At 35.6% G+C, this 23833-nt stretch overlaps 2 protein-coding genes across 5 annotated transcripts in view; both read left to right on the top strand.

Annotated features, from left to right (window-relative positions):
- Window positions 1–10914, top strand: part of Dgk (diacyl glycerol kinase 1) — a 193722-nt gene extending 182808 nt beyond the window's left edge. For 3 of the 4 annotated variants that reach the window (XM_090158524.1, XM_090158522.1, XM_090158523.1), the window contains exons 20-24: window positions 1279–1434; window positions 2222–2426; window positions 3583–3764; window positions 9522–9759; window positions 10444–10913. In XM_090158524.1, coding sequence (XP_090014650.1) covers window positions 1279–1434; window positions 2222–2426; window positions 3583–3764; window positions 9522–9617 — 639 coding nt within the window. In that variant the 3' untranslated portion in view covers window positions 9618–9759; window positions 10444–10913. Of the gene's footprint in view, window positions 1–1278; window positions 1435–2221; window positions 2427–3582; window positions 3765–9521; window positions 9760–10443 lie in introns of all 4 variants that reach the window. The other variant, XM_090158525.1, reaches the window with a different exon arrangement.
- A 3670-nt stretch (window positions 10915–14584) lies between these two features.
- chb (CLIP-associating protein) overlaps window positions 14585–23833 on the top strand; it is a 76940-nt gene continuing 67691 nt past the window's right edge. The window contains exons 1-7 of the mRNA XM_090159324.1: window positions 14585–14781; window positions 16036–16349; window positions 16444–16566; window positions 18698–18757; window positions 18822–18913; window positions 18990–19166; window positions 20045–20121. Of these exons, the coding sequence (XP_090015450.1) occupies window positions 16164–16349; window positions 16444–16566; window positions 18698–18757; window positions 18822–18913; window positions 18990–19166; window positions 20045–20121 (715 nt within the window). The 5' untranslated portion in view covers window positions 14585–14781; window positions 16036–16163. The remainder of the gene's footprint in view (window positions 14782–16035; window positions 16350–16443; window positions 16567–18697; window positions 18758–18821; window positions 18914–18989; window positions 19167–20044; window positions 20122–23833) is intronic.

Genomic DNA, 23833 nt, shown 5'->3' with positions numbered 1-23833 from the left:
GTGCTACTTAATTCTGGCGTTATTTGTTGGTTTTAACTTCCTTCCCTCCCCAAGACATACTTTCCCTTCTCCCCTCCCAACTTGTATTTCGCTCGTAACATTCATTAAGAAAGAGGGTCGATTGACACACTTTGTCACTTTTGCTGATAGTCATTCTGCCAAAGAGCCAATACACTTATGTTGATGTTTATTTTATGAATACGAGGTTTATAGGGTCTTTAACAGATGGCGCCAACATTCTAAAAATTTTACAGTTTAAATCAACTAAAATTTGCGAAAAATATACATTTTTTCGTGGTTTCATATTATGGGTGAGTTTTGTTTAGAGTTTGTACATAAAACATAGCTCTAAAAATTAGAAGTTGTCTTTTTGTTAAGTATTCTACCCCCCCCCCCTTAAGCGTATATTGGCGCCATCTACAATAAATAAAATCATAAAAATCGCACCTCTAAGGGCGTCGCTCTAAATGTTGGTTTCCCTGTAAGCAATTTGTGAATCGGTCTGTTCATGTAGAATTTTCAAGCCACGTTCACACGTACCCTCGGAATCTTTTTTCATGTTTTGGGTGTCGCAGCGGTTCGTTGGAATTCGTTTAAAGCTTTGTAATTAAAAGTAGATGTACACGGAAAAGATCTGTTGAATTCTTTCAACAAATAAACAGAAAATTTAAAGATTATTCCTTCAAAACAATAAAAATTACAACGAGCGCCAAACAATGCACGATTGTTTTTCTTATGGTGGATCGACGAATTTAACACTTCGGCCACCTGGTTAAAACAAATCGTAGCGCGTGTTAGGAGATAATTTTTTTATTTATAAATTTCATTGTAGTCTGACCTCGGACCACTGACCCCCACAGACACTCAAAAGGTGGCGCTATGGGCATGAACTGCGTTACCAATTAAAGGCGCAGATAATTATCTTGGCGTTATGTGGGAACTACGAGTCCTGCTTGCGGTCAATGGTCTGAGGTCCAACATTCGAAAAATCCCTTACACTCTAGAGACAAGTGATTTTAAAAATCTGGGAAATCAACTTGAAAATTCCGAAATCTGGGTGAAAATCAGTTCCAAAAACCAGAAATCAACGCGAAAATTATGCTCTGAAATCTCAAAATCAGTTTTTGATTTCAAAAATCACTTTGAAATTTAAAATCCCGTACAAAGTTTGCAAATTTCGGACCCCTCGTTTCCGTGGGGTATGTGTGAACGTGGTGAGCGTGGCTTACAATCTTTTCATTTGTATTGGTATCTTTCAATCCGTATTCGTGTCTGTAGGACGCTTCCATCGCCATCAAATTCCACTCGGAACGGGAGAAACATCCGGAGAAATTCAGCAGTCGCATGAAGAACAAGATGTGGTACTTCGAGTTCGCCACCTCGGAGACCTTCTTCGCCACGTGCAAGAACTTGCACGAGGACGTCGACATCATGGTCAGATTGACGCCCGTGTCGATTCTAGTGCTTGGTTTCCACTAGCAAGTGTCATAATTCATTTTTCTTTACGTGCGTCAAAGTTGAGCAACACGCCGTTACGCGCGCTAGTGGAAACCACGGCTAGTGCTTGGTTTCCACTAGCAAGTGTCATAATTCATTTTTCTTTACGTGCGTCAAAGTTGAGCAACACGCCGTTACGCGCGCTAGTGGAAACCACGGCTAGTGCTTGGTTTCCACTAGCAAGCGTCATAATTCATTTTTTTTTACGTACGTCAAAGTTGAGCGACGCGCCGTTACGCGCGCTAGTGGAAACCACGGCTAATGCTGGGTTTCCACTAGCAAGCGTCATAATTCATTGTTCTTTACGTACGTCAAAGTTGAGCGACGCGCCGTTACGCGCGCTAGTGGAAACCACGGCTAGTGCTGGGTTTCCACTAGCAAGTGTCATAATTCATTTTTCTTTACGTGCGTCAAAGTTGAGCGACACGCCGTTAAGCGCGCTAGTGGAAACCACGGCTAGTGCTTGGTTTCCACTAGCAAGCGTCATAATTCATTTTTCTTTACTCGCGTTAAAACCTTTATGCGTACCAAAATGAGCGACGCGCTAGTGGAAACCAAGGCTAGTGCTGGGTTTCCACTAGCGCGCTATAAAGCATTTTTCTTCACTCGCGTTAAAACCTTTATGCGTACCAAAATGAGCGACGCGCTAGTGGAAACCAAGGCTTTTACGATAAATGATGTCACGTCTTTTTGTGAGCATTTTCTCCTCTTTGTCGGCGTTTAGTGTGACGGTATTTCTTTGGATTTGTCGAGCGGGCCTTCGTTGCAGGGTATAGCCGTGCTGAATATACCCAGCATATACGGGGGCTCCAATCTGTGGGGGGACAACCCCAGCCAGAGGAAACGCAGATCCAAACGCAAGAAGAAGAAGGACAAAGACGCGCCGACGAACAGTTGCAGCCCTATCGACCTGAGCACCGCGGTACAAGGTAAGCGCGCTGGACAACGGCGACATCTATTGTCTTTGGCACTACAGAAATTATTTCACACCCCGAATGAAGATGGCGCTACGCAGCGCTATGGGGGCTTTCTCGCTTTAATTTAACGCACGCTCGGTGTCACGATCCATTTACCACGTTACAGCGAGAAAGGCTCCATAGTGTTGCGTAGCGCCATCTTCAGTCGGAGTTAAAATGTTCCCCATTAGACCATTATATTTAGAAAAATCTTGCCTCTTTATTCGTCCATTTTACGACTTAAATTTTCATATGACCCGCTATCGTTGCCGTGGTAACGCGTTTAAGGCGGCCATGACCTTAAGGCGCTCGTGGTTGATCACGTGTTTATTTCGAGGGTGTTTTATTATATAATAATATCCGTTTAGATCTATAATATTATATAATAAGGCGCCAAAGAGATTTGAATCTCCCGCCAAAACGTACACTGCATCTAAGGGCGCTTGCAAAGGCTCATTTTTCAATCAAATAACATAGACAGTATTGCTATATTATATACTTCTGAACCCACTCTCGATTGGAAAGCTAGAACACCTTAAAGCATATGCTTAAAGTAATAATCGTGAAGGTAGGCTTCCAAATACACACCTGAAATAGCAAAATAAAAATATTTTTCCAGTTTTTAACTGCCTTTGGAAACTTACGACGTTAGTTTAAGTGTATAATCTAGAATTTTTAAATGATTTTTCTGATGGGACTGGCAGAAATTCACTTTATTGAGACACTTTGAAATAGAATATTCGATTTTGTTGTTTACCCAAGTTTGCCCGTTTAAAAATGTATTTAAAAAAAAATCTGATTCGAATAATCAAACAGACTGAGACATTTCGAGGCCACTTAAACAGCGTGATTTGTCATTTGAAACTAAATTAGTTTTGCAACTCCCGTAGAGGAAATATGGGATTTTTATTTCTTATAATTTCTGTCTTATTGCCTTTAACTCTTCTGACGTACTACCCTTACCTATTCTGAGGTATTTCCTTTACCCCTTCTGACGTTCTACCCTTACCTCTTCTGACGTATTGCCTTTTCCTCTTCTGACGTACTACCTTTACCTATTCTGACGTATTGCCTTTTCCTCTACTGACGTATTTGTCTGTTTATTTAATGGCTTCACCTTTAAAAAAAGATATTGGTGACAAACTAATTGAAGTGATTGGGCTGGAGAACTGTATGCACGTCGGTCAAGTGAAGGCCGGCTTGAGAGCTTCTGGTCGGAGACTGGCCCAATGCTCCTCCGTCGTCATTAGAACCAGAAAAAGGTTCCCCATGCAAATCGACGGTGAACCTTGGATGCAGCCGCCAAGCACGGTAAATCTCACGCCAATAGGCGCTTCGATAAAACCCATACAACAATTCCTTAGAAAGTACTCATAGGCACAGTTTGGGCATGCAACGTAATATCTGTATGGTCCTTGGCCGCTTAGGCTGGTTGGCACAAAAAAAAGTCTTAGACCAAAAGGACAATTTTCACTAACGTAAAAACGTGACGATGACGAGCGTAGACGCAAAAAATGGTCAAAAGGCTGGTACTAAGTATTTAAAAACACAACGGCAGTTTCTAGGGTCCTCGTTAGGCCTAAGGCAAAGACGCGTCACTCACCACGTACAAAACATTTATGCACATTAAAAACTTAGCTTCCAGTGGCCGTCCACTAACGCGCGTCATAATGTTAAGTTTAATGCTTAGTTTCCACTTGAGCGTGTAACGCCGTGTTACTCAACTTTGGGACGTACAAAACGCTTACGCGCGTACAAAAATTTGCATTATGATGAGCGCTAGTGGAAGGTACGTTTAATACTTAGTTTCCACTATCGCGTGTAAAGGCGCGTTACTTAATTACTTAACTTTGACACCTACAAAACATTTAAGTGGAAAAATTAACATTTTTACGCGCACTAGTGGAAGCTTCGCTTAATGCTTAATTTCCATTAGCGTGTGTAAAGACGTGACATTCAATTTTAACACGTACGAAACATTTATGCAAGTAAAAAAATTAACATTATGATGCACGTTAACGTAAGCTAAGTTTAATGCTTAGTTTCCATTAGCGTCCGTAATGGCGACTCACTTAACATTGACACCTACCAAACATTTATTTCGGGGAAAAAAATTAACATGATGATGCGCACTAGTGGAAGCGAATTTTAATGCTTAGTTTCCATTAGCACGTGTAACGGCTAAATGTTTTGGGCGTGCAAACAAAGGAAAATACCTTATGACGCTCGCTACTGGAACTAACGAACTAAGCTTAATGCTTAGTTTACACTAGAGCGCGGTACGACGCGAATCTCAACTTCACTGCAGTTTATAAACCCATCAAGGAAGAAAATACATTGTTACGTGCGCTAGTGGAAACTAAGCTTAATACAATTTTCGTGTCGACGCTTGCAGAGTCGCAGTTTTGGCTTTTTTGCCGTTTGACAAATGAAAATCGATTTTCCAGACTTTCGCGTCACGAGCGAGTATTAACGGAAGCTTAATCTTCCCTGCTAGGGATGTACCATAGAGTAGCACACTCACATAGAGTGGAAGGCCCTATGGAAGCGCATGGAACATTAGACCTAACGGGTGAACTTGTTTTCGGGGTCGAATCTTTAACGAATAATTACTGGACTCGAAACCTAAGCAAAATATCCGGTTCCACAATTAACATCGCCCGTCAGCGCTCCTACCGAGAGAATCGCGAAATATTTCTATCCAAATACAAAACACGTGCGTAAAAATGTCAGATGACCCGCTGTTTTTACCTCTCCGAGGGGACTTTGTACCCTAGGAGGGGTTATACAACCAAGGTGTCTGTCTGTCTGTCGGGGCAAAGGGTAATCACTGCGTACCCAGTTTCTTAGAATCAGGGAAAAGGTTTTTCCAAAAGCGCCCTCTTTTTGTCATTGGGTGTAGTATAATTTTTTAATCGGCCGGGATTCGAACTCGAGCCCTCTTGAACGACAGGTGAGCGTTCTACCGCAGAACCACGGATACAGTTACGCTTCACTGAAAATTAAAAACTCTTCCGAGTAGAGGTATATTTTGGCTTGCCAACTTGTTAATACAAGTGAGGCTTTTGGAATTTTAATAGGGCTTAGATTATTCAGTAATAATTGTATTGGAATAAAAATGAAAGATTAATGATTTAATTAATTTAAATAGGAAGTTCGCTTTCATGTTTTTGCATATATTATTTGTGTGAAGGTTTAAATAAATTATAAATTTAAAAATGCCTAGTCAAAATGGAAATAAAGGTGTAAGCTTTGACGACAGTGACGAGCTAAGAACGCTAGGCCTAACGTCGTCCGCTAATATTGGGCACTTGTTTAGTATTTGGATAGAAATATTTCCAACACTTGACACCACGGCGCTACAAGCGGCGCTGCCGTAAAAGCACCCGCGCCATTTGGTTTCGGGTCCAGTAATTATTCGTCCAAGGTTGAATAAATATAGTCAGAAAAGCGATGGTGTTGTTTTTCCATTTTTATAGTATAAACTTACTTTTTTATCCAGATATTGTACATTACCTTTAGGCCATTTTGTTTATATCACGCCTCGAAAACAAGACGTTGCGTACGAAAAGTGTTCACAAGTTTACTCTATGGTGGAAGCTAATGGACTTAATTTGATTTGAGCATGTATTGCAGTTAGCGGCATCTTTAGACTAGTCAGACTAATCTGGTAACGGCCAGTGAGAACCATTTGACTACAAGGAAGGGATGGGCTTAAAGATTCGTTTTATTGAAGCGTCTAATTACCTTCTATCTTACTGTTCCTTATATCAAAAGTAAATAAGGGTAGAAAGTCTTGAACTTGGATCCGTCCATCATACCCGTTGACTAGGTTAATAATATTACTTAATTTTTACGCTGTTATTTATTTATTCTGTTTAAACAGGAATCCATACCTCTACTGGGAATGCTTATCCTGCCGTATCGCGTATGGTAAGATCACTCTGACGGCTTTGGCCCCGCCTACGAGAGTAAAAATCCCCTTTGCACACGCTCCCCTCTCAAGTTGTTGTTTGTTAAGTTAACATAGTGACGTCAAAAAAACCGTCAGCCACATCGAGACGAAAATCTGCCGCGATAAGCATTCCAAGTAGAGGTATGGATTCTTGGTTTAAATATATCAGATTTAAATTAAATTTTATAAAAGTACATTAATTGTTTATTTAGAATTAGTTCTTCTTCTTGTGACTTTAATAATTAAAATCTAGATTAGAATAACATTCTTCAATTTTTACTCGGATATTGGTTTCTAATTATAAAATAAATTAGATTTTAATTAAAATTTATAAATGTACAATGATTGTTCAAATTATTACCCTTATTTTTATTATTTAACTTAAGAGAGCGAGTTTGTAACAAATGTGTTTTATAAAAGTAAATTGTCTGCTTAGCAGACGAAAATCCAGCTTTTTATGAGCTTAGACTGATATACATTTGACAAAAGAGAAAATCGTTTCACAGGAGTTACGCCATTAGGGGCTGCTTTTAAGTTACTTGAGGTGTTATCAGATGGCGCCAACAGTCGCGAAAAATAAAGGGGTTTGCGACTTTTTCGTGACTTTAACTTTTTTTTATAGCTTTTACGTCGCTTAAAACAGCTTAGAATAAATGTTCCTATAAAATAAAATGAAAGAGCTATATCAAAACAAGAAGGAAAAGTTAATTTACAGAATTAAGTATTAGCTTTTTTTGTAATAAATCAGTAAGTATGCATTGCCTTTCTTACAAAAAAATAAATAAATTGGCGCCATCTAGTATAAATTAAAGCATTAACCTCGAAAAGCTTCGTTCTACAATTAATGTTTGCTTCCCTGTAAGCAATTTGTAAATCGGTCTGCAAAACATGCCACCCACAGTGGAAGCTGCAATAGACTTTCAAGACTTTCTCCCCCAATAGAGACTTGTCACTCCGTAGCTTTGGCCATGGCCGCCATTGTGGTAACATTTTTCTCCCCACGATAAAAACTATTGAAAAAAAAACTGTGACGTAGTACTGCCAAGTCCCTATTTATTTTTTTTCTTTCACTTAATATCATAAGTAACATAATAGCTAGCTATAAGTATGACAATTATAAAACAAAATACTACCACCATACAGACTTATTTAGTTAATTTAATTCAGCATAGAGCTTCCTAGCGTCAATATATGCCACTACCAAGGACTACAATATACTACCAAAAACGTGCAGCAGTAACTAAGGACTATGTTCGATAACATCGTATCATATTGTCATCTAGGAACAACAAACACTGCACCCCCTAGCTGCCAAGATCTTAGAATTCTAACAAATTTAAACCCCCTAAAAATCTGTCTGTAGTGCCATCTGGAAAATGCAAAAACGGGATATTTTTCCCTGCTCTGTTTGAAAAAATGATAAGTTATTTTATTTTTTGATTTGCATTAGCTGAGTGAAATACTATAATTTATAATTATAAAAATAATAATATTAACGATAAATAACAAAAAACTATAATTTAGACTCTAAACCGATATGAAAATATAAACACTAGAAGGCGCCAGTTAATTCCCAGAGATTGAGACGTGCCAGCATTTACAATTTTCATCTTTCTTCTCATGGCCCAAAAATCTAAGAGGATTCACTGCTCACGCTTTAAAATGAACCCGTTAATACTGGGAATAGGAAAATCACGGTTAATTTTAGTTCAATGTGGACCACCTTGGCGTCGCTGAAGTCGATATCCGGCGTAGTTTCGTGGAGAAGTTGCAGCATTTCAATTTTTACAAAATAGCGCCGTTGTTGTCAGTTAAATGATAAGGTTTAGTAAGTTAATTTTTAGACCTTTTATTTTAAAGATTTAAGTAGTGGTAATTAACTATTTTGTTAAGTAAAAATAACCAATAATCCCCGTATGGCTGAGGTTTTTAATGAACTAAGTCTACATTATAGACTACATATGTACTTTATTGACATTTGAACATAATTCTTGAGGCGCTTCAAAGCCGCTGACGTACCTCAGTAAGCTTTCCGATTTAGGCCACGCCTACCGTGTCAAAATATCGGGATCATTGAGTCCCCTTAGATTCTTGGACCATGTCCTTAGTTACTTCTATGCACTTTATCTAACAAATCCTAAAGGTCCGATTAGAAAATTATCATTTCAACTGTCTCGCGTGGCATGAAGTGCTTGCCACCACCATACTAAGCATTGTAACCAAGCCACCTGTTTAAAGATATTAAAAAGTCGCTAGATGACTTGGGCCTAGGGTGGTGTCTTGGGTATTAGCCTAGCTGATCTAGGTAGTGTCATACATTTTGTTTATTATATTACTTATGTTAATATGTTACATTTCCTAAATTTACATATTTCTCCTATCAGATGTATAGCCTTCCTTTCGACAAAAGCGACATAATACCCAAAAGTGTGCCATAATACGTCATCAAAATTAAAAATTTTCTCCACTCCAGCGCCACCAAGTGTGGCGTCTTAGAACGTATCGCTATGCCCGACTAAAGAGAAGATTGAAAATCGAGCGAAGATAAATTATCCCATAGACCAAAGAGAACGCCTGCAATACATACCTATCTAGTTGACTTTGTAGTTGATGGTAAGACTAGCTCTCAGATAATTATCGTACACGCCAATCATGTCGAGCTACATGTAATGTTTGGGACGAATGACATTTTCAATATCGTACTAAGTACGCATTTATCAATAATTCAGCTTAAGCGTGCGATAATGTACGATATTATTTAATTTGGCTGAAAACCAGTTAAAACTCTTAAACATAAGTTTTCGAATGTTGAAACTTTCCTTTAAGTGTTATTAAAAAATAAATTTCGCAAGTTTAATGTCTAGAATTTCATAAAATATTCAAATTTACCGCCAGTTTTCAGGCGTACGATATTTTTTTTCTGAAATCGATAATTTTTTTGGTTTGGTACGATAATTTAATTTTCAGAACTTGGCAACGCTGCTCGCTGTAGATATTTCAAAAGGCGCCAACACTTTTGGGTCTTAATTGCTTTCGACGAGGACAATATTTTAGAAACTTATTAAGTTTTTTCGCTATAATATTTCATTTCTTTCACCAAAAATACACTTCAGATCCACATCAGCCATAAGAATCAGATGCCGATGTTGATGGCGCCCCCTCCCGCCAAGAAGACGAAGTTCCCATTCTTTTCCTTCAGAAAGACCTAAGAGCGAAGCGAGATGGGCCCCAGATAACACAACACGCAGATCTCTTTCGCCAAACAAATAATAAAAACACACATACACAAAGAGAGATGGAGGAAACTATATATATATAATAGAGCTTATCTAAAGTTCCGGAGGTCAAAAGGTCAGTCTTCAATTTATTACCTTTATGTTTAAACAACTAAAGAGTTTAAATTCGCAACTTGAAAAATATTTTCTTGATGTAATATCAAATATTTAAGAATTCCTCAGAAATCAAAGTAAGCGTTCCATTATTTTAAATTCTACACTTAAAGCCACTCTTAATTATTTATTATTATTTTTCCATAAGTAAATTGTATTGATTCATAAGTATGCCACTTTTGGAAATATTTGAGAGGCTAATATGAAATGTCGTACTTACATATAAATATTAAAGACTTATGATTTTACCTATTACATTTATTATTTTCGGCACAATAACATTGACTGCTAGAGGTCCTAAATACCACGAAACCTAACTTATCTTTTTTAATGAAGTGTCATACTTATGGTAGATTATTATAGACTTAGGATTTTACCTATTACATTTATTTTTTTGGCCAAATAACCTTGATCACTAGAGGTCCTAAAACACCACAAAACCTAACTTTCTTTTTTAATAAAGTGTCATACTTATGGAACGATATTATTGACTTTTGATTAAACTAAGAAAATATTAATTTTCAATTGGAGATAATGGCTATGTTCAGACGATAGACTTACAATTTTATCTATTTTATTTATTAATATTTTCGTTATGGCATTAACCGCTGATCAGCAGCAAACCTAACATTTTGTTTAATTTCAGTAACCACAAATAATAAAGCAAGAGTGACTCATTAAGGAAATATAAAAACAATATACGTTGCTCAGTTGCTCTGAAAGGACAGCATTTGTGCGAATGTTAAATAAATGCACACAATAACACAAAAGTGATACTGGTTACTTTACCTTCGTCAATATATACAAGAAAATCACCGGAAATCTCTTGTAAATATTAATTAAATACTTGTTCTATTCTGACAACAAATATATAACTTGATGCTTTGAGAGAGGCGTTGGGAAGATAATTATTCGGAAAAATTGTTGGAACTGTAACCTCGTTTTTGTTGATATTACAAATCAAACTATACATTTTTTCAAAGCTGGATTGGTGGACCTAATTATTAAGAACTATTTAAAATGAAAAAAAAATATTATATAAATATATATATATACAATATTGCCTTCTTGAAAACAAAAAAAAACGCTTATGATATGAAATCTTATATATATAAAAAACGAATTTTTTTAATTTAATCGAAACTAAACAACTTTTTTCAAAAGTTCCGTCTTTTTGAGAGTGTGAAATTTAACGAAAAATATTTACGCGAATTTCATCATGTCTTTTAAAACGACCTAATTTACATTATTCAAGTTAGTTTTCTTATATTTAACACTTCAAAAGTTTGCTTTTAATTTGCACAAATATTTTAAACTATACTTAAAAGTTAAACAATTGGAAATAATTTACGATAACGGATACTTCATGTTATTTTAAAAACATTTACAAATATTTAAAATAAATGTTTTTAAAATAAACTTACGTAAATTTTTTCTAATTGTTTAAGTATAGTAAAATATTAAATTTATACGATTATTTTAAACTAAATCATAGCTTAATATAGTGTTGTTAATTTTCCGGAAAAATAAAATGCGGAAGAATTTCCAGAAAATTTTCCGCAAATCGGAAAAATAAAAAATTGAAACATAAATTACTTTTTAAGGGTTTTTAATGTTTTTAACTTTTTATCGATATAAAATGTCTAATAACAGAAAACATACTACAAAACATTAATAGTGTTACATTGTTAATCAGTTTAAACTAGTCTAGAGTTTTAGCTGATCATGGAATGAAAACTTTTTTTCGGAATAATACGGAAAATTTTCCGGTAAAAAGGCCTTGATCATTTTCCGGAAAATTTTCCGACTTACAACACTAGCTTAATATTTTCCAATTTCCCAGGTGTATCAATATTTACAAAAAATATTCCTTTTTGTAAAATAAACGTACTAATTATTATTATTTGTAACGCAGAGTGGGCAACGGAAAGTGGGGAGGGTAGGCAGCTGGTCGGGGGTTATGTATTACAGTAACTTGAAAATATGAGGCTGACGTAGGAGTATGAATGAAGCACGTCACAGCCGTTCGGCCTTGGTATTTTAGTCCCACTAAACATTTTTCCAACGCTTTTGACAAAAATCCAATTCACTGCCTGTTCGTTTGTATTACTCAATACTGAAGTGTTAAATACGAGAAGACAATCCTACATAAATATTAAACATTTTACAATAAAAATATGATATTAATAACGACAACAACCGCCTTCCAAAGATAGTTTACCCTATAGAAGTGTGCTGATTTTTACGACACTGGAATAGCCACAATTAGTAAACACATATCCACCGTTGCAATTAAATTTTATTTAAATTTAATCTAATTAACCGATTGAATGATACTTATTAACTCAAAACCAAATGATGGGCGGTCCGTTACCACTGATTAATATGTAATTATTAAATTAAAAAAATATCGTGTGATAACAATTTTTAATATAAAACAAATTATTATTTAAAATTTACGAATACAATAAATATAAACGAAACTTTTTCTTTTTTTTTCTTTTGAGAGTTGGTGCTATTTCTAGTATATAATATATAATCCATCCGTATATTTCTAAATAATTAAATTAAAAAATACCATCGTTATAAAAACAATTATATCAAATGAGTTTAATTAAGTTTTATCATGGGATAAATTTTGGAGGAAATTTGAATTTATGTTTTAGTTGCTTTTACTCTTTGGGGGTTAGGGGTGGCTAAAATCGCTGCCTCAGATCAAAAACCAGGTATGTCAAAAACAAAATTTTATATTAAAAAAATGAAATATTAAAAAATAGCGTTATGCAATATTTAAGAAAATAAAAATCGATAATTTTGAAACTTTATACTTTTTTTTATCTCAAGAAAAATTATATAAAAAAATGTACCATTAAAAAATTACACTACGCAATATTTAAGAAAATTAAAAAAAACCCATAATTTTGAAACTTTAAACTTATAATTTCCAACATTTTTACGTTTAATTTTGTATTTCTTTTTCACAATGAAATTTTCACTTAATACATGATTTACTTGGCTTTGGAACTAAGGTAACGAAATGCTCAATATATTAACATCGACATAATTTATTTAATTTTTGTTAGTGTCAATTTAAAGTTCTATCTAATGAAAATTGTGTAAAATTTATTTAATACTAGTAAAGCAAAATTGCAGATTGAATATACGTCAAAGTATCCGCTTGAAAAGCCATGATTTATATTCAGATATTTCTTTGACGATGACACACCATATTAGAATACTTTCTTTAAATTAGCAATTAAAAATATTTGTAATTCAAATTTCCTCCAAGAAATAATTATAATAACAATGTAGATAGGGGATGAAAAAACATTTGTGAATTTTTTTTGTACAGGCAAACGAAAAAACTAAGTACAATATTGTTTTAAAAGATATATAATTATAAGAGTAGTTGTCCGATTAGTGTGTATATATATAACCGGTTGATTTTCTATACATGAAAGAAAGGCTAGTAAAAAGTCGCTATAGGTTACACCGTTACTCACACACTGATTGGTACGTACCATGTACAGAAATAAGAGAAAAACAGTGTGCTTTGTATAATATTTGTATACGCGAAAAATTGTACCGTTGTAAATGTAGGTTTGGTATTCATGTTTGTGCCATATTTAAGTGTACTTTTGAAACTCCCCAATAAGGAAAATATTGTGGTTTTCCAATCCTTTTGGCCGTTATTTGTTTTTATAGTTTAAGTATTAACCCTGGCTCTCAAAATGAAATTACAAGTAAAATAAAGTAAAATAGAGCCCCGCCATTTTGTTTTCATCTATTTTTATGGCAAAACTATATACAATGTTGCATTCCTATAAAAAAAATCGTTTTTATTCTAGAATCCCTAAAAGTATTTCTCCATATAATGTAAGCTTATATTAAAATGAGGAAGTAAGGAAGGGAAAACATTAATAAATATATAAAGGTTTTTGGTGGACTTTATCGAATTTTTGAGATTCTAAATTATTGTATCGATATTATCATATATAGTAGAGCTTTGTATATTAGTGGTTTTCGAGAAGAAAAAAAAAGTCATTACATAATTGTGATTAATTAAATTGGAGTTTTTCAAAAAATGTGTTTACGAGATATGGAATTTTAAAACTATTAAAATGAAACAGTATTATATCTTAAATTGGTTTCGTTTCACTTTTTTGCGTCGTGGGCAGTGGTTTTTGCGCTTCAATAAATACATTTTTGGCGTTTCAATTGATTACTTTTTGCGTTTCCATCGATTATTGTTTGCGTTTCAATCGATGAGTTTTAAGTTATTAATTTTTGGGTTTCAATCGATGCGTTTTAAGTAATTAATTTTTGCGTTTCCATCGATGCTTTTTAAGTTATGCATTTTTTCGTTTCAATCGATGCTTTTTAAGTTATGAATTTTAGCATTTCAATATATGCTTTGTAAGTGATGAATTTTGGCGTTTCAATCGATGCTTTTTAAGTTATGAATTTTGGCGTTTCAATCGATGCGTTTTAAGTCATTAATTTTTGCGTTTAAATCAATGCGTTAGTTGCGTTTTAAGTTATGAATTTTGGCGTTTCAATCGATGCATTTTAACGTCGTTCAAAGTTGCCCCGCCCTAATTTATTACTGATGACGATTATGTGAACATCATTCTATAATACGTAACAAGCGAACGAGTTTTTTTTACGCGCAGATTATAAAGTGGCTTTTTATTTATTTAATTTTTTTTTAAATACCAAAAGTTTTGGAGAAACTTGTTGCCTTTTTGAGACGGGCTTCTAACGCAGCTTCTGCGTCTGCGCATTGAACTGCACGTCAATATGCGTGATGACGTCACGAAGTCGCCGTGATTTTTCGAGATCGGTCGTAGTCGACGCGAGCCAAGTCCTCTGAAAGTAATTTTTCATCTTTCCAAAAAATAAGCGGTTTTTATTGTCAATAAAGTAAAAATAGTACAGAAAACAGACTTAACTTTATTTTGGAGGCTCATGGAAAAGATATTTGGTATGTTTCCTTGGAAATTTTGAATTTATACGCTTTAAACCGAAACCCCAGTCAAAAACTGGGCGGCGCGAAAACTGTTTACCGAAGAAACCGAATGGCCCCGAAAAGTCGCCCGCTTTCAGACCAACTATTTACCCGATGCAACGCCTAGCAATTAAGACTTGGCGTCGTAAGGCCCTGGCTATCGGGAAATTTTATATATCTATTCCTATTCACTTCCATGTTGTAAAATAGCTTGTAACAGTGAAAGATTTTTTTTAACTGGTGAATATAGATTGTGTAGGAGATGCAAAAATTGCTTACGTAGCATAGTTTTAATTTTATCTTTTGTACATTATCCCTATTATACTATTGCTGTTTCTGTCGGTTCTGTATTAATAATTAATTTAACTTCTATTTCAAGCCAGTTTTATTTCTAGTTTATTATCATCGATCGTTGATTGTTTGCGCCTTCGTAGAAAAGTTTTAAATTAGCTTTTATGACAGCAAATGCATATTTGCAAGTCTTGCTAAATAAAATATTCAATGGGGTCCAGGTGAAGGTTAGGTCAGTCAAACACATCTGTATTTGTAAATTCAATTTGGACAATATGTTGAAATGTTAGGGGCCCCTTTTTCATACTATAAAAATTCAGAATTGACAAATATACTTTCGAATATCTTTGAACTTCAGTAGGCTGTTCACAGTGTACTTTAGCAATAAAATAAAATATTTATCATAACTGTTTGACATTTAAATTTGTCACACTTTTTTCAAAGACTAGTTTGAATACGATAAATTAAAAAGAAAATGTTATGAAAGAATTGCATTTTCATTAGAGTTTAGGAAGTCATTCTAGTCTAGTAGTTAATTATTCAAGCTCTTAATCTAGTACTAAAGGTACTGTTACAATGTAGCAGTTGAGACCACATGTTGTAGTAATTATTTTTGTGGATACCAAAGCAAGCTTTAGGTAATTGCTCGTGTTTGTAAAATACATGTAGACCAACCTTTTAAAATATGTTGCGGATAAGGTATAAAGCTTATCTGCTTCTTTCCATTAAACAAAATTAGTGTATACCTTTACTGATGACTTTATATACATTAATCGTAGGGAGTTTCAATGACACTAAGCTAATTACAGTATTCATAATGAAAATAACCTTGTTGACATCCTTAAGTTTTAAGACTATTGAGCAATAGTCGTGAAACGTACATTTTTGATATTGTGGTAGGAGTATGTTTAAGAGTTTTAATTACTTAACTTTTTGCAGGTGATGCCTAAGTTTCATTCCATCACCAGAAAACTGGTGAAATAAGCGGGCACCAGGATTCCAAGTTCCTTAATTGGGCAGCAACCTATTTATTAGTCAAAGGTAGTGAGTGAGAAAGCAAAAAAAAAATGGCCATGACGTCCTTGCAAGATTTTGTGAGTCCAATCTCAACAAGCCAGGACACGAAGAAGCGTCTGCAACTGGGCAGTGACCTCTTAGTGTATTTAGAAAACCCCATTAACACTATAGAATGCGAAGAAATGGGAGCTCTTGTAGACGGTCTTGTCTCTTGGTTGAAAAGCAGTAATTTCAAGGTCACTATCGTTTGGTTTTCTACCATTGTTTCACTACTATAAGGAAACTTTTCTCCCTTTTTTATTGACAATGATTTCTTTCATGGCTTTGTAGGTGGCACAAAATGGACTGGAAACGCTAATCATTGTAGCTGATAAATTAAAAGACGAATTTAGACCCTACATCTCTACAGTGTTACCCGCTACCGTTGATCGGTTGGGGGATAGTAAAGACCAGGTAATTATAAATCTTTAGCATGTAAGATAGGATTACAGTTCAAGAATTTTAACTTCTGCTTATAGTCGTGACTTGTTCAACCACTTTTTTTACTTGTTAAATTAACATTCAAGGTTTTGGAATGCTGTTATGAAAGATATATTTTGAAAAACTTAAATTTAACCAGGCTTTTGAAGGAAAACATTACATGGGATTCTCTTTCGTACGACAATCTTCCCTTGGGAAAGAAAATATAATTTGACTCATTTTTGTAAAGATTTTATTTAGTGATAACATTAGTACCGATTTTAAGACAGTTTCAACAAAATAAACCCATGACTCAAACAAGCTGTACGCTTTAAGAATACGTTTGATGATAACAATTAGCGACGCAAGACACTTTTAGTTTCTGATTAGTAATATTCAAACTATCATGACATTACTTAATAGAACAAAAACAGGGTTGCCACGGTACCTGGAAAACCTGGAAAAGTCAGGGATATTGAAAAATTAGTCTAAAAATCAGGAAAATGTCAGGGATATTGAAAAATTAGTCTAAAAATCATGGAAATGTCAGGAAATTTTAAAAATTAGTCTAAAAATCAGGGAAATGTCAGGGAATATTAAAAATTAGTCTAAAATTCAGGGAAAAGTCAGGAAATTTAATTTTGTTCGCAAATAGGGAACATTTACTAAAATATAGGTTAAAAATACAAAATCTTGGCACAAAATAATTCATGGAAAAATCCCTTAGATAATTAGAGAAAACCTGGAAAAGTCAGGGAATTTGAATATGAAGAAACTGTGGCAGCCCTGAATTACCAATTCTAAATGTTTTTCAAGAATATATAAAGGGCGTTGAAAGATAAAAAGTTCCTTTAAGTTGTAGTCCCTTTATTCGTATTAGCTGCTTTTGTATCAATTGAATGTCTCGGTTTTAAAATTAGTTCCAGTTAAGTTTTGTTGCTTGTTGAGGATGTAGAAACCCGTACTTAGAGCTTGTTGATTCTCTTTGATCCTTTAATTTTCTTTCTCCGGGACCTTTAAAAACCTCACCCACATTAAATTCTACGCTGCCTTTTAAAAATGGGGGCTATAAGCGTGCATTGGGCCTGGGAGACAGGCAGACGGGAGGGGGTATTTTGATGGTAAATGATGATCTTTAATGATACGCCCACATCTTGGACGCAAACTCCAAAGAACCCTTTTCTCTAACCTCCTTAAGAAATATTCTTAATTTTCATAAATTATAAATTTTTATGCGCTTTTCGTTATTTTTCTGTATTGTTTATTATGCAAATTGTTTAATTTAACCCTTAATTGTAAATGGTCCTTAAATGGGGGAGGTACCCTTAATCTTGTCATGGTTTTGTTTAACTAATTTTTATTGTTGAATTAACGAATATTTTGAAACTAGGCTCGTGCGTCATTTTTATTTAAATAATAATGTTGAGGATATAGTTTTAGGAACATAATAAATCGGTAACCAATATATTGGACTATTTTTCTAATATCGATATCGGCTAATATTGGCTTAAACGAAGATGATATTGGCCAATATCAGTATTAGAAAAATATTTTCAGAAAAAAAATAAAAAATTCATGATTAACTAACTAATGATAATATTGGATTTGATTTGCCACGCCACGTGCGCCAGACTTCAGAAGTACTTAGAAGACCGAGATCCTGATTAGCTAGTGTATTATCGACTGGTTAATAAAGACCTTTTGCGACACAATTGTCTACGGACGAATCTTTAATTTAATTCAATTCAGTGCAAACACAATACTCAGTGATCGAAACTTGATCCCCCGTTCCCCTTCAGATCATACCCTTTTTTTAGACAGGGGGTTACGAGTGTAAACAAATTAAAAACAACAATATTAGATTTGTGATATTATAGAAACATATTCGGATATGCTCTTGCAAACTTTTTTCATGAAAAATTAGAATAAAATGGTATGACAGTGTACTGAACTGTCTTTTACAATGATTTTATCATATACACTACTGTTATGATATGTTGTACGATATAACTGCTGATATATTGTCCGATATTATCGGTCACGAATGGCCGAGATATCCCTCATGTTCTTGGAGATATTTTTTAATTTATAGTTCCATATTCATTACGATATTTTTGTGTTATAGGTTAGAGCTCTAGCTAAATCTCTTCTATTGAAATTAATGAATCCCGTTTCGTCACCTCAGGTAATTTGCATAATTTATAATGAAAATTATTCAATTTCATCTAATTTTTTAATTTTATTTTCAGTATATTTTTGAGAAACTGGCTCCTTCTTTTAGTCATAAAAATTTTCGAATTAGAGATGAAATGATGCTTCTTCTTAAAGATACTTTAATTAGGTAACTAGTGGTATTTGAAATTACATTTATTGTTTAGTTTAATTATTCTTTAACAATTGTCTTGCCTTCTTTACAGGCACGGTTCTCAAGCCTTGTCAATTTCCAAACTAATGCCTCAAATAGTAATTCTACTCGGTGACCCTAACTCTCAGGTTCGAGATACTGCAATTTTAACTCTGGTAGAAATTTACAAACACGTCGGGGAGGCTGTTCGGAAAGACTTGAGCAAGAAATACAGCATTGCTGGCCCAAAGTAAGTATTTTATTTAGTTTCCAAGGTGTAAATGTTCTTTCTACGTCGCTAGCTATAGTTATTGAAGATAATGAGCACGCGCTGGAGACTATAAAGATTTTGAAACTTGGAAGTATATGTGCGAAATGCACATGCTAATAAAGTACTAAAAAGTAGAGCGAGTACTTGGACTTGAGACTCTAAAATCGTTTTTCTAGGACTCAATCAGGTACCCGGCCACCGCGTCCTTTGCCAGGGCTTAAAAAATTACTCGAAATGGACTCAAGTATATAAATAAAATTAAAAATACCCAGCGAGTCCATTATTTCCCCGCGAGTTATTTTCTGGCGATTTTATTTGCTTTGCCTCCAAGTATTATGCGAATAATATAATTTAGTAGTCAATATTTATCACAAAAGCGATAAATTCCTGATAAAAGTGGTAATTAAATTTAGTTTTTGATAATTTTTGTAACATTTTAATACTAATTGGAAATTTCAAATTAGTCATATAAATTTAATAATTAGTCAAGTACATGATGAATAATTATTAATTAGTTAAAATAATTTTTTCTGATTTCAAAAAGGTAGGATAAAATTTGGGGCTTGAATAGGACTCTTTTAGAAAATTAGTTAAGACTCGCAAGTCCAATTTTCCAAGATTCGGAACTCGACACGAAACCTAATAAACAGGACTCTCACACCCCTGCTAAAAAGCTTAAGCTTGCAGCGCAGAGAAAAACATTTTATACTTTTAATTTTATATTGATTTATTTTATGGAAACTCCTATTAAATCAAACGTCGTTTATTTATTATGAAAAGTTAACTGTTTCGTATTAGTTCTAATTTATACGAAGTTGTAAATGTTTTTGTGTTAATTGATTTCACTTTCTCCACAGGCTGCAAATATTATTACAAAAATTCGATGAAGTAAGGAGTAACGGAGAAATTTTGCCCTCGGCCACAACTGAAATGGGTGAGCCCATTTTTCTCTGATAGATGGCGCCAGCGCATCGTTAGCGAACTTTTCCGCTACGTAATCAAAAAGGGAGGGGGGGGGGGAGCGCAAGTAGAGTGGGATTATCTTCGAAAACAGGATTAGCGCAATAGTTTTCCGGAACCCAATATTTATAATTTGATGAAATATGCATATAGGATATGAAACTTGTAAATTACAAGGAAAAATAATCCCACATTCTTTACATTCTTCGATAAAATGTGCGTTTATGAAAACGTTTATTAAGTGTGGGTGTAAGAGGATGTGATGACTTTATTTTTTACACATCAATGCCAAAAATGATTTATATAAATTTATGGTGTAGCGGTATAATAATAGAATTATGAAATTTAAAAAAAAAGCCTTAATCCCTAGACAAATGTCATTTTAAAATACTTATCGTATTGTATGTTTTAGGGAGTTGGTTATCAATCATATTTAATGCTAAGTAGCCCCCAAAAAGTTGAATTATTCCATTTTAAAGTAGTTAAAATTTTTGGTTATAAAATGAATATGTTTTTGAGGCCGGTGAACCGTAGTTCTGATTTTTATTAAACTGGTTTTTAAATTTTAATCAAAGAATTGTTGAAATTGAGCAGGCTAAAAATTTTAAGAGTATCGTAAAATATTAATTAAATAATTTTTTAAATTTTATAATGCATTAAAGATTTTCAACATTTTTTGAAATTTTAAGAGTGGCGTAAAAGTTTTGATGAACAATTTTGGAAATTTAAGAGAGGGAAAATTTCTACTAAACAATTTTTAAAATTTTAAGAGCTAGGTAAAAGTTTTTACCAGAAATCTTAAGAGCAATGTAAAATTTTAAAGAGTGGAGTAAAGTTCTTAAGAGGCAATTTTTGAAATTTAGGATGGTAAAATTCTTACTAAATAATTTTCAAAATTTTAAAGAGTGGGGTAATCTATTTTCGTTCTCCTGACTATTCCTAGCTACCAACATTTAGACCCCAGCATCTGAAAAAAACCAAAAATGTATTATTCCCGCCTTGGAATCCTGACAGAACTAATATTTTTTATGACTCTTCCTACTTATACATTGTGTTTGACATTTAAAGGCCAAAAACCGTTTTATTTTAAAAGAATGCCAGAAAATCTAATTAAGACTTTATTGCCTAGTAGATTCCCGATTTACCAGAACAGGGGCTAAATTGCCTGTTTTGCCTAGAAAGAGGAGGGGGGGGGGGTGCCTGGCCCTACTGCGCGCGCATCGTCAGTTTGCCTATAATATTGTATATTTTCACCCAGCCGGGCTCCCTTCCCCGCAGTGCACCAAAATCAGGAGGGAAAGTGGAAATAGCAGTTGACGTTCTCGCGGGTATGGGGGGGGGAGGGGGGTAGCACTCTTAAAGGGAAGGGACTTGGGGAGGAGGGTTTCAACTGTCGAGAAATGATCGTTTGTCTCCCTTTTAATGCTTAATCTTTGGCCGTCTCGATTTAAACGTCTTTTTTACGTACCTACGAAAATAATGAAGCGATAAAGGCATTTTTTTTGGCCGTTATTTCCATAGCGTCGATATAATTGAGATTTTACGAAACATGTTTTTGAAGCACGTGGTTTATCGAAAATGTTTCCGTGTTTTCTTGGGAGGGGTATGAAGATAAGGGGGAATAGACCGTACAATTCCTTGGCACCCCCTCCCCTCCGGTGTAAAACTGTCATAGATGGCTGGACGCTTTTTTCCCCTCTCATTCATAATAGTGTCTGTCGGTACAGACCCGAGAAGGGAATTAAAAGTCCCGCCAACGCCGTGTCTACCCTCGGGTCCCCTTTTGTGGGGGGTCTCTGGCCCACCGTTTTTTCACAAAGACCCCAAACCCCGCTTAATTTTTTTCGCTCTATATTCCGGAGGAGGGCGGTACTGGGTGAAATCGGGGAATTTCGTCTGCTAAATCGATTCAGACCGTTTGACATTCACCGACGAGTAAAAACACCGTTGTTTAAAGTGGTAAACAAATTCGGTACCAGAGACACCTGGCAAAGGTCTTCTTTAAAATTTTTAATGATGCCACGTCTGAAAGTGTTTAGCGGTTAAGCCGCGTTAGCCGCCTCTTTAATCGGGATGTTTTGATCGGCCCGAAAATTATCGATCTCGAGCGAGTAAAAGCCGAGCATTCGGCCGCATCCTCCGGCTGCTTCGAGTTTTCCCTTTTCCCCGCCCCCCACAACGGCCCCCTTCGGTTAACGGGGCGCGTGGAAGCTAACGTGCAGTACTACTTCTCATCCGGCCGCTCGTGAGATCGGTAGAGATCGTCGCCAGTCGACTTGGTCGTTTTTGTTGCTTACTCCTTTTCTCTCTGGTGCGCGCCGATTCAAAAACTATTATTAAGCCTTGGCCGTTGTTGTTTTTCCTTCGTTTTAAGCGCGGCGGGAGTTCGCGTAGCGCGCGGATGATGAGGAATCGTCACGATTATATTATTTGAGACACGTTTCTGTTCGTGCCGTGTCGATCGAAGATTCGGGTCTCGGCAGGGCAAGCCTTCCATGGGGATTACGCGCCGTGTCAGAAGGTCCCACTCCGAAAGGAATACGAGGACTAGCCGCTACGTAGAGCGTACCTCGCCGCCGCCGCCGCTCCCGCAGTGTGGCCGTCCCGAAGCAGCCGCTAGAAATGCGGCGATGAAATACAGGCGACGCGTTTCGCTAACCCTCGGTCCACCACTTCGCGTCCAACGCTCTCTATCGAGATAGCGTTCGCAATCTCGACCAAAACAATTTCCTTTTCGATTTGTATTTCCGTTCCGATTACTAAATAACGACTATCAACCGAAACATATCTTTCAAAAGTGAGCCATTTATTCATGATATGCCCACCTCGGTGGAGTCCAATTCGGACACTCCCGACGACGAATTGGTCAAGGAACGGGACAAAGTAAGCGTACCTCCGGTCACCAGTAACGGGTTCTCTAAGAAGAATGGTCACGAGCATCGGCGACAAACCATCGGCACCACTGTCACCGGCGTTAGCACCGGCACCGCGAGTACGTCGGTGGATAATGGATGCGCCGGTGCCGCCAGTCGTAGCTTCCCCGAAACGAGTGACTCGGTCGCCGGCGCGTCTTCGCCGGCGTCTTCGGAGTCATCATCTTACTCGGAAGTGGTGGCCGTCGAAGTGTCGAACGGAGGGGCCTCGGCTCTCGGAAACGGCAGCAGACGACGCTCCTTCGACAGTGTGGTGGACGAGGATGGACGTATTCTCTGGGACGAAGACACGGACTGGATTATGCTCTTTGACAATATGCTGCGATACGCGGATCGGAAAAGTCGGGTTACTACCAGATCTTGCGGTTGTAAAGGTAAAAATACACCTTTCAATTGTATTATGATACCATCGTAGTGGCTAAATCAAATGTCGCAAATTTAACAACGTGACCAATTATCATTAATTTTCAATGAGACAGTAGGAAAAATACTAAATTTTGGTATCTTAATTTAATTTTAGGGAAATTAACACAATGTCAATGTTGTTAGATCATTTAACAAAATAACCAGAATCATTTTGGGTACCAGAGTTCATACAGACCTGGAAAACCCATAAATATCATGAAAATTCCCATTTTTTTTATAGAAATCAAGGAAATATAGGGGCTTAGAAAGTTTTCCATAATGAGTTAAAATTAATCTAAAGGTTTTAATAAGAAATTTGACTGTATTAATTATCTTATTGAAAACCTA

The sequence above is a fragment of the Leiobunum rupestre genome, chromosome 9 (assembly GCF_980474605.1).
Source record: "Leiobunum rupestre chromosome 9, qqLeiRupe1.1.hap1, whole genome shotgun sequence".
NCBI classification, from domain to species: domain Eukaryota; kingdom Metazoa; phylum Arthropoda; class Arachnida; order Opiliones; family Sclerosomatidae; genus Leiobunum; species Leiobunum rupestre.
This window is presented reverse-complemented; position numbering and strand designations above follow the sequence as displayed.